The sequence below is a fragment of the Neltuma alba genome, unplaced genomic scaffold (genome assembly GCF_004799145.2).
Source record: "Neltuma alba isolate B1F8T4 unplaced genomic scaffold, ASM479914v2 tig00010875_pilon, whole genome shotgun sequence".
Lineage (NCBI taxonomy): Eukaryota > Viridiplantae > Streptophyta > Magnoliopsida > Fabales > Fabaceae > Neltuma > Neltuma alba.
In genome coordinates, this window is record NW_021635666.1 from 921369 (window position 1) to 936833 (window position 15465).

At 33.4% G+C, this 15465-nt stretch overlaps 1 protein-coding gene across 3 annotated transcripts; it reads right to left on the reverse strand.

The window, feature by feature from the left end:
- Nucleotides 1-7933: 7933 nt before the first annotated feature.
- LOC114759605 (probable dolichyl pyrophosphate Glc1Man9GlcNAc2 alpha-1,3-glucosyltransferase) lies at nucleotides 7934-12883 on the reverse strand. Of its 3 annotated transcripts, none has more exons than XM_028948813.1 (5): nucleotides 12739-12883; nucleotides 11316-12227; nucleotides 10510-10716; nucleotides 8914-9151; nucleotides 7934-8363 (listed from the first exon to the last, which is right to left on the reverse strand). In XM_028948813.1, exons 2-5 carry the CDS (start codon nucleotides 12012-12014, stop codon nucleotides 7945-7947), a joined length of 1563 nt encoding a protein of 520 aa, XP_028804646.1. In that variant the 5' UTR covers nucleotides 12015-12227; nucleotides 12739-12883; the 3' UTR covers nucleotides 7934-7944. The 3 variants fall into 3 exon arrangements, with proteins under 3 accessions (XP_028804646.1, XP_028804644.1, XP_028804645.1); XM_028948811.1 differs by having other exon boundaries at nucleotides 11316-12246; XM_028948812.1 differs by lacking the exon at nucleotides 12739-12883 and having other exon boundaries at nucleotides 11316-12354.
- Between the last annotated feature and the right edge of the window lie 2582 nt (nucleotides 12884-15465).

The window sequence follows — 15465 nt, forward strand, 5'->3', positions numbered from 1 at the left end:
GGTACTATATGGATATTTTTCAAAGATTTATGTTATATGCTCAAATTTTTCTGAGCAGCTTTTACTTGTATTAAATTGAATTATATATATTGGTGAATCATAGACCTCAATTTAGGGTCTCTTCTTTGCAAAGCTGTTTGATGTTGCTAAAAATTGATACATTAGGGGATGAGGTGTGATATTGTGATGTTTGGTTGTTCATAATCATAGAGTCCTTTCTGGAGATACTTTGTTTGAAGATGTTAGTTAGTCTTGAATTCTTTTTTTTTTGGATCAGTAATGGGGCAGTGGGGCTAAAGCCCAAACGAAAACAAACTAGAAGATAACACTTCTGAGTTCTGAACACACTCGGCCCAGCAATATCCCCATGCAACCAGATGATCAAACCATTAGGCCGTTCCTCCAGCAGTTGGACGGATTTGGTTTGAAGGAAGCTCCCTTCTGCAAGCCAGTCAGCCACACAGTTTCCCTCTCCCCAAACATGTCTCAATTCAACTTCCCGCCCATCCTCAAGTACGGAGCATACTCGAGCCAAAAATCTGTTCTCTCCTTCCCCTCTAAACAAACACTTTTCTAGCTTCTCAATAATGATCTTGGAGTCTGATTCAATCACTATTCTTCTACTGTGAACCTGTTCGAGCATTAAAATCCCAGACAATAGGCCCCAAAGTTCTGCCTCCTCCACTTCACATCGTCCTAATCTTCTCCAGAACCCACACATCCATTGCCCATTATGGTCACGGATAACTCCCCCACATCCAGCTCTTCTTTCTCCTCTTTCTACTTCACCATCAAAATTTAATTTAAGCCAGCCCTCTCTCGGTTTTTCCCATTTGGCTTCCACCCTGATGTCCCTCCTTCCCTTTTCGTTCATCACGAAAGTTTCATTGATGTCCCCAGCATATCTCAAAATGATGAGAACAGGATCCACAGGTCCAACGAAATCAGTCTCAAACAAGGAACAGTTGTGCCAATACCATACAAACCCAACACACACAACAAATGATGGAGTAATTTTATTTTTATTTTTAATTTGTTGGGGTAGTAAATGTTGGACACATCATTTTACGCATAACAATTGAATGAATTGGTGAATCATATATCCAATTCAGTGTTAAATCTTTTAAATGTTGGAAAAATTGATGCGTTTAAGGGTGACATTGTAGAAATTGAATGAAAAAGAATGATGTGATGTAATTTATGGACTGCTCTGGTTGACTTGAGATCCTCTGTTGATTTGCTAGTACTTCAAAGTTTTTAAAAGGGAAAACAAATAGCTTATCGAAGAGAATAATAAAATGATCCTTTTATAGTTGTCACTAACTAGTCATCCATTCTAAGATGGGTTATTTAAATACTACCTCCGGTTCTAATTATAAGAGTCAGTTGACTAATTTGAAGAGATTAAGGAAGTAAGTTGAGTTAGTTATTTAGCCTAAATAGGTGTTGTCTTTCCTAAAATATCCTTGTTAATCAAGTGTATTGACTAGAAGTCTAGAACTATCATTGTTATAAGGGCTATTTTGATAAAAAAATGTATAAATATGAGAGACAAAGTGGATTGGGGTCTTATATTTAGGACCAAAATAAAAATCAAATAGGATCTTATATTAAAAACAGGAGGTGGTATTATAAATAGGGGAGAGAATATTAAGAAGAAAAATTTTCAAAAATAGTCAAAAAATATTTGAGAATTTTCCCTCCGAGTATGCTTTTCTAATTTCCTCTATTTTTTCCCTATTTAGCCTTATTCCTATATTGTACTCTGGAGTACTGGTTAAATAAGTTGGGCCAAAAGTAGAAAATATAGTAAATTCAGAGGCAAACATATAAGTAATAAAACTATAAACAGATTTCCTATATTCTCTATTTTTTCCCCTATATTGTACTTTAAAGTACTGGTTAAATAAGGGGAAAATGACAGATAAAGAAGGTGGAATATCTGAAATTCCAATTTGAGAAGCTAAGCAAATGTAATGACAATGAGGGAAGTACTTCCCAAATTGGAATTTTGAAATTCAGTGAAATGACAAAAATGCCCTTTGTCTTTTTTTTTTTTAAAAAAACACCCAACCTCTCACCGGTGGCCGGTCGCCGGCAACCACCGCCGGCAATTGGCCGCCGTCGGCCGGCGGCCGCCACCGGGCCCCGCCGCCGACCGCCGGTGTGGTGGCTGCCGGTGGAAGTTTTTTGTAATAGTTTTTTTTGTGTGTGGGAGAATATTACAAGAAGTGGTAGGGGTGGGATTTGATCCCACGACCCCTTGGCCATTTGGACCAACAAAAGGACAGATGACCATTGGGCCATCAAAGACTTCTTAGCTTTATAATGCAAACAAAAATATAAGTTGACTCTTTTACTGTGACTCCAGCTCGTGACAATAATTTACCTCAGGATGACAAGTCTTAATTGAGAAATAACAAGTCTAAATTTGATATTAACAAAGCGACTTTTCCTGATACATAATAAGAAGTAACAGTATATTAATTAAAAATGACAGTTTATTTGAATATGACACGTCTTTACTAAAAATGACACGTCTAAACGTGAGATTAACAATATGCCTTTTTTTTATATATATATAACAAGAAGTAGCATGTACATTAATTAAAAATGACCATAATTTATTTGAAAATGACATGTCTTGTTATGTATCAGGAGAAGACATATTGTTAATGCTACTTTTTGTTATGTATCAGGAGAAGACACATTGTTAATCTTAAATTTAGACTTGTCATTTTTCAGTATAAGACATATTGTTAATGTTACTTCTTGTAATGTATTAGGAGAAGACACATTGTTAATCTCAAGTTTAGACTTGTCTTGTTATGTATCAGGAGAAGACATATTATTAATGCTACTTCTTATTATGTATCAGGAGAAGACACATTGTTAATCTAAAATTTAGACTTGTCATTTTTCAGTAGAAGACATATTGTTAATGCTACTTCTTGTTATGTATCAGGAGAAGACACATTGTTAATCTTAAGTTTAAACTTGTCATTTTTCAGTAAAGATGTGTCATTTTCAAATAAATTATGGTCATTTTTAATTAATGTACATGCTACTTCTTGTTATATATATATATAAAAAAAAGGCATATTGTTAATCTCACGTTTAGACGTGTCATTTTTAGTAAAGACGTGTCATATTCAAATAAACTATCATTTTTAATTAATATACTGTTACTTCTTATTATGTATCAGGAAAAGTCGCTTTGTTAATATCAAATTTAGACTTGTTATTTCTCAATTAAGACTTGTCATCCTGAGGTAAATTATTGTCATGGGCTGGAGTCACAGTAAAAGAGTCAACTTATATTTTTATTTGCATTATAAAACTAAGAAGTCTTTGATGGCCCAATGGTCATCTGTCCTTTTGTTGGCCCAAATGGCCAAAGGGTCGTGGGATCAAATCCCACCCCTACCACTTCTTGTAATATTCTCCCACACACAAAAAAAACTATTACAAAAAACTTCCACCGGCAGCCACCACACCGCCCGTCGGCGGCCGCCGGCCGACGGCGGCGGTTGCCGGCGGCCGGCCACCGGTGAGAGGTTGGGTGTTTTTTTTTTAAAAAAAAAGACAAAGGGTATTTTTGTCATTTCACTGAATTTCAAAATTTCAATTTGGGAAGTACTTCCCTCATTGTCATTACATTTGCTTAGCTTCCCAAATTGGAATTTCAGATATTCCACCTTCTTTATCTGTCATTTTCCCTTAAATAAGTTGGGCCAAAAGTAAAAAAAAACATAGTAAGTTCAGAGGTAATAATATAAATAACAAAAACTATTGGATGAAATTAGAGAAAAACATTGAAAGAGATTTCGAAGCTAGAAATATTATTCTAAAATTATATCACGGCACATAAAAATTGATAAAATATTATGAATATTATTTTGGGATTTAACAAAAAATTTATGAAGCAGTTTAGTTCTACGAAAATATCCTAAATAATTTTAAATCTATTTTTTTAGAATCAAGAACCTCTTTTCTTGCAAAGATAATGAAAAATAGTTATAGTTTGGTCTCAGAAAAGTTTGAGAAAATTATTTTATAAAGTAAATAAGCTAAATAAGGGAGAGAAAATCTGTATAAAGTACCCCAAATTAACTCCTGAAATTTATTTGGGAGTTTTTGTACTGATAGAGAGTAAAATGGTCAACTCATTAATTTTTGCAATACTAAAAAATCGCTTCTTCTTATGTATGCGTACCAAATCTTCAGCCACCTCCTCACCCCTTCGGACCTCATTTAGTTCATCCCAGCATCAAAGTTTTCTAGTTTAGTAAGGAAGAAGCAGAAGAAGAGTAAGGAAAGGAGATGAACACCTAAATGCAAACTGATTAAAAGGCTTGGGTAAGTTTCCTAATCATTCTCCCACCATTATTTCTTCCATCAAGCGTCTTTAGGGAGGAAGAGGATGTTTAAAATCTAATTCTAGAGAGAGAAAATGAAGGTGCGTGCAAGTGAAATGAACATAACTGGTAAAGGATTTCAGACGTACCTAGAATCCGATGAGTAATACAGTATGCCCAGGCTGCCAGGTGATACTGCATGGTTATATACGACAAATAGACCGCATGGAAGAGAGGAGTAAGGGAAGTTACATGAGTTATTCTTTAATATATCCAAAAAGGACTCTATTAAACATATGTGCTCCATGTCTCATGCACGGGCAGTTATTAGGGTTTGAAAAAATTTGAGAGAATTACAAGTCTCAGGAATGGGATTTAATTACCTTGAAGGACAATTGAAGAGTAAGTAATAACAGGTTTCAGAGTAAGAAATAATAAAAGATTTAGACTGGTCACTTGTTATTGGGGTTTTTTAGTCATTTAAATTTTTTTTGGGACTTCCTGGCAATTCTCCCAAAAAATTTTGGTGCATATTAGGATTTGAATTTTAAATCATGAGGGTAAAACACTCTCTCTCTGTGCACGCGCGTGCGTGTGTGTTCTATCCTTGTTCATATAGCAGCCCCACTTTTGGGCCCTAATCTACCAAGGTTGAACTAGTTATAACCCAATAGTTAGTCATATATTCAAGTTTTCGTAAGTGATTTATAGTGCGGCATGAGCGCAGATGTGAATATAGTGCATGTTGATTTTGCTTCGGGGGAGATTATTTTCACTTTCAAAAATATGGAAATTTCCAGATTATAATTTGGGCCAACACTAGGCATGGGTAAAGATTATGTTACAGGATGATCGTATGTTTGAGAATGCGAGATGTATGTGTGTTGATCTGGAGGCTTGACTCTTTGGCTTTTGAAGCTGAAAATGTATAAAAGACTAAGGCTAATAGGAAATGAATAATTATTATAGATGATTAAAACATGCTTAGAGATACTAAAATGATGATTTATATGCTATTACTGAAGCTGGAAATTTTAAAGGTTTAATAACGGTGCTGTCCGAATTTTTAAGGATACCAGGGCACCTAGAAGTTAATGGTTACATATTACCTCCGGTTTTTAATATAATACTTAATTTTGGTTTTAAATAAAAGACTTTAATCTACTTTGTCTTTCATATTTGATCATTTTTTCTAAGGTAATTTTTGTAGTTGCATATGTTAAAGGTTTTATGAAATGATAGTTCTAGCTAATATATATAATTAGCAAGAGTATTTTAAAAAAGACAATACCTATTTATTACAAATAACTAATTTAATTAATTTTCTCAATTTACTGGAATTAGTTAACTAGTTCTTATATTAAAGGCTAGAGATATACTACCTCTGGTCCTAATTATAAGAGCCAATTGACTAATTTGAAAAGATTAAGAAAGTAAGTTGAGTTAGTTATTTGTCCTAAATAGATGTTGTCTTTCCTAAATATCCTTACTAATCAAATGTATTAATTAGAACTATCATTATTAGAAGGGCTACTTTGGAAAAAAAAAGTATAAATGAGAGACAAAGTGGATTATGGTCTTATATTTAGGATCAAAATAAAAATAAAATAAAGTCTTATATTAAGGACCGGAGGTAGTATTATATAGTGTTGGTATAAGGTTCGATGATTAATGTTGCTAAATTTAAAGTGGGACGCAATTTTAAATCTGGAAAATTTTCCAGAAAAAAGTATAAAGCTGTACAAATTTTCAGAAAATGTTTTAAGTGTTCAAATGCTAAGAGATTAAAAGGTACAAGTGGTAATTAATTGTAAGTGATGGCAAAAATATCTTTTGTATGTGGATGAATACTTGAAGATTTGAGTTTGAATTTTATTTATGACTCTAAGACCGGGAAATCACTCACTGTTTCAGGGTACTTCAATGTGGGTTAAGTGTTTTAATTACATTATAGAATCACACCTAAGACATGTTTAAAGGCCCCTAGATTGTGTTTGGTGGCAATAGAATGTAACTCATAATTTTTCTTCCTTGCCCTGTTTCGGCCAGCCTTGTTTCAGCTAGAAGGTGTTGAGTTTTGAGGAATCTAAGAATTCCAATGGCTTTAGAACGCAAAATTGTGTGGGAAAATGTTAAGAGCATATTGGGAGCATTGATAATTAATGAAATTGTTATGAATATATGAGTTCATGTTTGGCCTTGGGAGTTGAAGAAAAGGAGTCGGACTTTCATAATTTAAATTTTAAAAATGAAATCTTCATGTAAAAATTGTGTGAAAATAACATGAAAAAATGTTGACTCGAGTTAGAAAACTTCAGAAAATAATTTTCAGAAGGTTATGATCAAAACATAGAATCTAACGTAGAAAAAGTCAACAGTCTTGCTCCTTATAAACAAATATGTCACCAATCACACTTTCTACGTCGCTTCCGTAGCAACTGGTGTAGAAAAGGCCATTCTAAAAATATGTTTCTCGCATTACTATTTAGAGATGTTAATATTTATTAAATACGTTTCAGTACAGAAAGTTGGTTAAACTGAATCATAGACCAAAACACAGATGCATTATGTATAATAAAAGGCAAGCATAAAAATGGCATCTCATAGTTGGTAGGTTATGTTCAGTTTGGAGACTGTCAAATTCTGGTTATTGAACATCTTTATCGTCAGTTAAATTCCATATGCCTCTCAGCATGCAAAGAAACATTGAGATATTGCTCTGTTTCCAATGTCGAATTTCACCAAAAGGAATGTTTCCATTCTTCTTTTATTAGTTATGCATCTTCTCATTCATAGTTGTTGCATAATGCACAGGAATCACTTTAATGCCAAGGGCTCAATCAGGCCACCCTCTACATCTTTTATCTGCTGCTGAGATCGCCATGGTAGTGGCTACTTTTAGATCACTATGGTTACCTTCTTGAATCAGTGATCACCAACACGATGACTCTAACCACTGCCGGCATTGGCAGCTACGACGGACGGTGCAACAAGTCGCGAGACAGGAGCCAAATGTTCCTTTTAGTTAGAGACTCATGACCCAATCAGCATCCACAAAAGCACTTTTAACGGTATTAGCGACAGCTAAGCACGCATTTAATGGTATTAAATCTAAGCCCATCTTTTTAAAATATAGAAAAACTAACATTTTAAACAAATAAATTTGAAAAACTAAAATCAAAATGAATGAAAACTACAAAAATCAATCATTATATTAACCCTCATTTTCATTATGTCTATGTTTGAAGTATGAATAAATTATTTATCCATATAAAATATGGCTGTGCACAAACCGGCGCCTTGCTATCTGTTTTTAAATGCATTGCCCCCTAAGTTCAGCCCACCATTCATCTTGTGTAGCCCCTTTTTTTTTAAAACAAAAAATAACAAAAATAACCTGAACAACTTACATGCGAAAAGCAATACCGGAACTGGTACTACTTATTGTAAGACCCCGGGGGGGGGGGGGGGACGAAGAAAATATAACGTAAACAGAGAAAATAAACTGTATACAAAATCATACTTTCTCATCTCACTCTTCTAAATGCTGGTGTATGATTATGTAGAAGATCCAATTCACAAAATTTCATGAGGACTTAACTATGGATTGTAACTGCCAAATCCAAGAGTAAATGATGCCAAATGCACAATATATTGATACTAACATAAGAGGTAGGAAGGGAAGCTTATCACCCAAAACTAGAGGATGCAAAAACTGCCCCCAGATTTCTACAATAACAAGACCAACCAGATAACTCTTCCCAATCCACCCAACCAAACTTACTTTCTTTTCTTTAGCTAAACTTGGATCATTTGTAGAACCATAATGATAATCTCTTTTCTTTGTATGAACAGCCTGTGCTCTTAATGCTTCCGAATCACAAGCATGGCAAAATAGCTCTGAAAACTCTAACCACATCAAAATGGTGCATAGAAGTAGCAATAGAACTTTGATTGGATATTCTTGTGCCTCAAATAGCAGTGGGAATAGTGAATAGCAAGATGCTGCAATTAGAAATGTAAGCATTAGTTGCCAGATAAGATGACTAGCATAATCGATTCGCATGCCTATCACCATGATAGGCATGGAGTGCTCATTACAAATGTAAACCATTTTAATTCAATCTGGAATATCTGATTCTAAATTAATTTGATTTTATATTTTGAATTTTTTTTGAAAGGGGAGAATTTGAAATAAATAGCATCTGCTGATTATAATTTCTTTACAAAAACATATTTATCACGTAAAAATTGCAAATTAAAAACTTCATATTTGAGCTATCAAAATTAAATTTGGTCAATTTAACTGTCATTATAATGATGATGCTCATTGTTGCAATAAACACTGAATGATAACTCTATCCAAAAAAAAAAAAAAAAAACACCGAACGATAATTAACCTATAACTAGAAATTCATGCACCATAGTCAACTAATTGTTCTTTTGCCCAAGTACAAGTCATTATTCGATAGCAATTAGCAAATTCATAGCCATGTCAATAATGCAATGTACTATTGTTTCCTGGGGGAAAAAAAACATATATAAAGTTGCATACCTACAGACAACAAAAAGAAATGCCTAGCATCATCCATAGTTTTCACTGCAACAAAGGCAAGGGGGATAACAAAATGGAGTGATGCCTTCTCATGAACATGCCACCCAAAGACAAAACCACAAGTGTAAGCATAGGCTACCCATCTAGTAATCATTTGCTTCTGTGGTTTCTTCCATGCTTTGATAAGACAAGGAGATAAAGCAAGCAAAACTATTGTAAAGGTTGACGAGGGAGTGACCTGCACGCAGATTAGTTAGATTTGGTAACTAAAGCATATAAATACACATGGCACTCACAATTGAACGATTAAAGCATTATTAAACTCAACATAAAACAATAACCACGTCTTATGTGGGAAACCACTAGTCTTCAGCTAGTAATGTCATGGACACCCAGATTTAGGAAGTTGAAATGGCTAAAATGGAGACAATGTTAAAGCAGATATTAACCATTCTTCAACCAATTCTAACCCATAAAATCATCTTGATTCCACAAACATTTCATGGTAAACGATTATTGTTGAGTTGTTTAACTCATTCTTCTTAATATAGGAGCTAGTTAAGGAGTTAGACTTGATCCTAAATATAAGACCTTAATCCACTTTGTTAGTCATATTATTTTTTCTCAAACTAATTTACCTAACTTAAAAATTGAGATATACATACATATATATAATCTAATGTTATTCAAAGGTACTTTAAGGAGATTGTATCATGCTTGTTAAAATTAACTAATTTATTTGGCTTCTGTGATTTACTTAAATTAATGAAGTACCCATGTTTTAGGATCATGTTGGCTATGGTTAAGTGGGCCAACCAACACAACCATGGATTGAGCCTTTTTTATTAAAATCATCATTATATATAATAAGATTATAGAGTACCACTTCCCCAATATTGACATATAGTAGAAATAAGAAGCATGCAAGGATGATTGAAGAATGATAATTAACATTACAGTAGAAGTTATATTAGACATAACTTGCCATTTTTTTCATGATTTCCATGTTTATAGGTCACTGGCACACCACTTTTATAGGTACGCATTTAGTCATCGGGTCTTACTTCTAAATATGCGTTGAGAGCTTAGGGAAAGTCATCTGATATGAATCGGCTTTTTTAGTGATTAAATTTCTTCTCATCCTCTAGAAAAGATTGTTTTTATTACAACTTCTATCATAACATATATAACAAGTCATATCATTTATGAGCTATGAACAATGTAGTTTATTCATCAAATTCTAAACAATTCGCAAGAAACACATCTAATCAATACAGGAACTAGCAAAATGCATATAATAACTTATATCAGAAATCTACTATGATGCAAACACATAATGAGCAAGCTAACGATGGCATCACATATCTGTTCATATTTTTTTTTAAGGAAAATCACTATATGGTCACAAATAAGGAAAGTAATTACTGAGTCTCATAACAAGTTAATGACAAGTTCCAATGCAAGAAATGACAACAAAACTTTTGCTGCTCACTTGTCATTGGGACTCTATGGTGATTATATATTCCTCCCCTGGGACCTCAGTAATTTTTCCTATTTTTTTCCATAACAGAGAAATTTTATTCACGTAGAGCATACCTGAGGTAACACAGAAAATGGAGAGGAATTCCCTACAAGCCCACCAGTGAACGGAGCTGTTGTTGTTGGAATTTCAAATCCTAGTTTTCTGAGCATAAAAGCAAGCCCTTTGTCCAATATAATATAAAATACCCAAAAGTTTGGGGCCCAATATGCATGGCAAAGCCCCCTGCCAAATGGTAGCAGTCTACGGATGATTTGTACTTCCTGCAATTTAACATCTGAATGATTATTAAGAAAACCAAAATTCAAAAACATCTACAATTTCTTTTATTTTCTGTCAGACAAAACTACATTGCAGAAAATTAATAGCAGCAAAAATATCTTCACTAGTAGAACAACTCTCTGGTCTTCATTTATCTCGCCTGACGCAATTAAGTTCCACTACACTAATCTATGATTATAATTCCAGAAATATGAAGGATTCACCAAAGACGTCAGTTCCATAACTTCTCCATATTATATTCCTAAATCTTAAATTAGCCAATGCTAAGATAAATAAACTTGCATATCTTAAGGTAACTTTATATGAAGTGGGAAGGGAGACAGATAAGAGTAGATCATATCTTTTCTAGAGCCACACGATAATAGTGAGGACAAAATTTAAATCACATTGCTTAATCCATTAAGTCAAGTTCATAGATGAATTTATAGTTATGCACATACCCATTTTAACAACTAACAATAATAGCAAAATAATAAGTGCAATTGAAAAAAATTGATCCGACTTTTGTCCTACAAGTGAAGCTCATTATTGTCTTTTTATCTCCCTTTTCATTTTAAAAAATTATAAGATCTCCAGTTACCTGCCCAAGGTAGATGAAGGGCCCAAATGCAGCTGCAAAGACTACTACAACTACAGCTGCCAAAAGCAAGAATCGGCCAACACTTCTAAGCAGTCGGCCACGGCAAAAATGCCTCAATAAATAAATGGCATAGACTGGTGCTGCCACTACAAATAAATGCTTGAAACACAATAGCACAGCAAACACAAAGCCACCCAACACATCCCTTCCTTCCTCCAAATATGAAAGTGAAATCAACAAAATCCCAATGAGAAATCCATTGTACTGAAAATGCATATGGTCTACTATAAATAGCATTGGTGACCAAAGAACCAATGACCAGATCAACTTTTTCCTTCTTGAATCCAGATTCTTAGTCATTCTATATACCCCCAAGAGAAGGCATAAATCAGACAGCATTACAGTGGCTCTTTGAAAACAAATCACCGTGTTTGAACTGTAATTCAGGCCCTCTTGAAGATGAACTATTTTGGGATCAATTAGGTTTGCAAAAATTGATAGAAAGCGTTCAAAATAGGCAAAAAATGGTGGATAGTCAAGTGTCCATGGACTGGTCTCATCATAATACCATTGAGAGAGAGGGAGAGAGTGAGTAAGAGCCAGCCAGTTCCGGTGGACCTCAAAGTCTGTGCTCCGGTAGGAATGGAGGAGAACAAGTTTTAAGCAAGTGGCTACAAGAAAGAACCACCAGATTGTCATTTTGGGGAGTCAAGAATTTTGAACTTCTTTGATGAGGCTTGGCTTCTGTTAAATGACTGAAGGAAACAAGACAATAATGCAGATATATATTTGATGAGGAACCCTCCTGAGTTTGGCTTGGACTCTGAGATGAAAATTATCTCAATTTTGAACCCAATATCGAACCAAAGATCGTAGACATTTTCGGCTTCCAACATGTATGTGAACCCGCATCTGAATAGCCATTAATCAGCTGCAATTAGAAATACCAACATAACATCAACAGGCTTAAGTACTGATTTATATTAACTACTGTCCTGTTCTAGATTGAATGGAATGTAACTTGCATTTTAGAAAAAAGAATGAATGAATACACAAATAAGAGGCTGATCTGCGACCTCAATGAGTAGAAGATAAAATGTGATTGAAGGAAAAAGAGGCACGCAGGGATGTTCTAATGAAAATAAGTTTTGGTGCATTTAAACTAGCCAGACATACAATTGAACGGCTTTGTTAAAAGCAACAAGGGAAAGGAAACCACAAATTTAGCATAAATGAATGGCACCTTCAATCAAGTTCTTATATGTCAGACGAGATCAACTAAAGAATCTCATGAAACATTAGCTAGAATAGAACATTCCATAAAGGAAACAAAGGTGTATGATAAATGAACAGAAAACTTAAAAAGGAGAAGAAAAGTCAAAGCAAGCATGAGTGGGGTATAGCCGAAGAGATAGAAAGAGACCACATGAAAAATCAAATCTTCAAAGGTACCGGCGACGGCCGACGACGGGAATAAGAGGTCGAGAGCGACAAGCGAGATCGAAAAGGAAACTCTAAAGCTGGGCCTGATATCTGTGTTCGATTGTTGAAAGTGAGGTTGGTAGCTGCCGATTGCCGAGTTTGAAGTCTTGAAGAGCGAGAGTCGAGGGTGATAGATGGACGGCCTGGTTGAGGAATGCTCAGTTTGGATCCATGTCTGGATCTGAAAAAGTTGCTTTGAAGCCTCTAAGCTTGCTTGGGCTATTTGGCGTTTGGGTTAGCGGTCCGGCAACTTGGCCTTTTGCATAAAAACCACATTAAACTTGGACCAAGCTTGAGTCTTTCCCCAGTCTTTTGTTATCCGATGGAGCAAAATTTAAATTCTTGCTGAAAGAAATATCACATTTCATATTTCATAGTATTTTGAATAAGATCACTTCTAATAAAAAAAATACATATACCTATATAAAAAAAATAGAAGCAAAGGGACCATTTGGATTGATGGTAGAAAAATATGCTTATTTTTAATTGGGCTTTTAAAAACTTAATTAAATAAAAGTTAGATTGAGTAATATAATTTATGTTTAAATTAACTTCATATAATTAAGCAGGTTTGTAAATGTAGGCGCTGTTAATTGTTATTGAAAAAGCAAGTTTAGTTGTAAAATTACCAAAAATAGTATGACTTTATTAAATAATAAAAAATAAAAAATTCACAAATTTACATAATGTAATAATTTTGAATTATAATAGGAAGAAGTTATACTATCTCCGGTCTTTAATATAAGAACCTGTTTGATTTTTATTTTGGTCCTAAATATAAAACCCCAATCCACTTTGTCTCTCATATTTATACATTTTTTTCCAACGTAGCCCTTTTAACAATAATAGTTCTAGTCAATACATTTGATTAATAAGGATATTTTAGGAAAAACAACACCTATTTAGGACAAATAACTAACTCAATTTACTTTCTTAATCTTTTTAAATTAGTCAACTGGCTCTTATAATTAGAACTGGAGGTAGTATTTAATAAATAAAATATATTTAAATTAGAAATCATATTCACATGAAAAATTTTGAATCAAATAGAGTTAATATAATTTTTTGGCCTTCAAATTTGGGCTTATTTTAATTTTGGTATCTTAAATTTCAAACCATTAGTTTTAATCTCTGAAATTGAACTTGTCTTAAAATGTTACTCCTTGGAGGTGTAATAGTATTAAAATATGCAGACTCATCAAATGAAGTGTTTTACACGACAATTATGCAGACTCATCAAATGACACCTAGCTGGACTTTGTGCAGATAATAGGAAAAAACAAGTCCTCTAAATGTAATGTGGAGAACAAATGGAAATGAGTTTTCAAAACACAACACAGTGAATAACTTCTCATATGAACACCGACCAAAAAATGGGACTAAATAGTTATGTTTTGAAGACTTGTTCTTTTTCCCTCTTTTATTCACAAAAGATTCATCTAGATGTTATCTGATAAGTCAACACTCATCACTTTATCACCGTCTACGACATTTGAGCAAATTGTAACACTGTTAAATCTTTAGATACTAAAGTTTTAAAACGAATTAAATCTAGGGACTAAAATCATGGGTTTGAAATTTGAGAGAACAAAATCAAAATGGACTCCAATTTCAGGAATGAAAAATTATATTGACCCAATCAAATATTTCTTCAGTCTTAAATATAAGACCCATTTTTTAATATAACTTGTAGTATAAAATGGGTCTTATATTTAAAACTGAGGAGTAATTTTATGTAATTAATTGGTTGTATGCACAACTTATGTAAATATAAAATAAAAATAATATTAAAAAACAAAAATATTATAAAAAACTATGTTAAAAGTTATTTTCATTTAAGAGAGAATCATAAATAAATAACTAAAAATTGGTTGGAAAGCACAAGAAATATGTAAAGAAAAGTATAAAGATAACAAAGATATAGGAGCAAAAATAGCTTTTGACTACAAAAAGTTACTTTTGCATAAGCTATAAGCAAGTTTCAAGTTCTTTTGTAGGGTCCATTTGAACTAGTAATAGAAAAAATAGCTTATCTTCAATTTGACTTTTATAAAAGTTAGATTGGGTAATGTGATTTATGTTTGGTTCTTATATAAATAAGTTAATTAGTAAAAATAGAAATTGTTTGAATTATGATTGAATAAGTAAGCTTGGTTTGTCAATTTATCAAAATGGATATAACTTTTATTAAATCATGAAAGATGATAAAAATGATCAATTTACATAATATAATAATGTTAAGCTATTTAAAAAGGAAATTCAATGAATAAAATATATTTAAAAAATTTAGAAATATTATAAAAATGATTTATGTAAATATAAAATGATAAATAATTTAAGAAATTAAAAATATTATTATGAAAACTATATTAGGCACAATAAAATGAGCAACCCAAAAGAATGGTCCACCAACTTAGAAGAGAGAGAAAAATTATTCTGCTTGTAACGATCCGCCGGGCCAAAATAAGCACGATATCGTACCTCATAATTTAACTTTTAGCCCGTCTGCATGAGGTGCCCATCGCATCCATGAGCAGCTCATGCTCAGCGTCCAAACGCCGCCGTTTTGATGCAGGAGAGAGGCAAATAACTTTTTCTCCACCCACGTCACGCGATCCCTCCGTTTCGCCATATCTGCCCTTTTTTCCTTAATCACGTTTCCTTTTTT

Excerpts from the sequence above, each read along its gene's own strand:
- LOC114759605 (XM_028948813.1), bottom strand. The coding sequence starts at position 12,014 with ATGACAATCTGGTGGTTCTTTCTTGTAGCCACTTGCTTAAAACTTGTT. Across the intron at positions 9,152-10,509 it reads CATTTTCTGTGTTACCTCAG|GTCACTCCCTCGTCAACCTT; the intron begins GTATGCTCTACG and ends ATCTGCGTGCAG. Across the intron at positions 8,364-8,913 it reads TTTCTTTTTGTTGTCTGTAG|CATCTTGCTATTCACTATTC; the intron begins GTATGCAACTTT and ends TTCTAATTGCAG.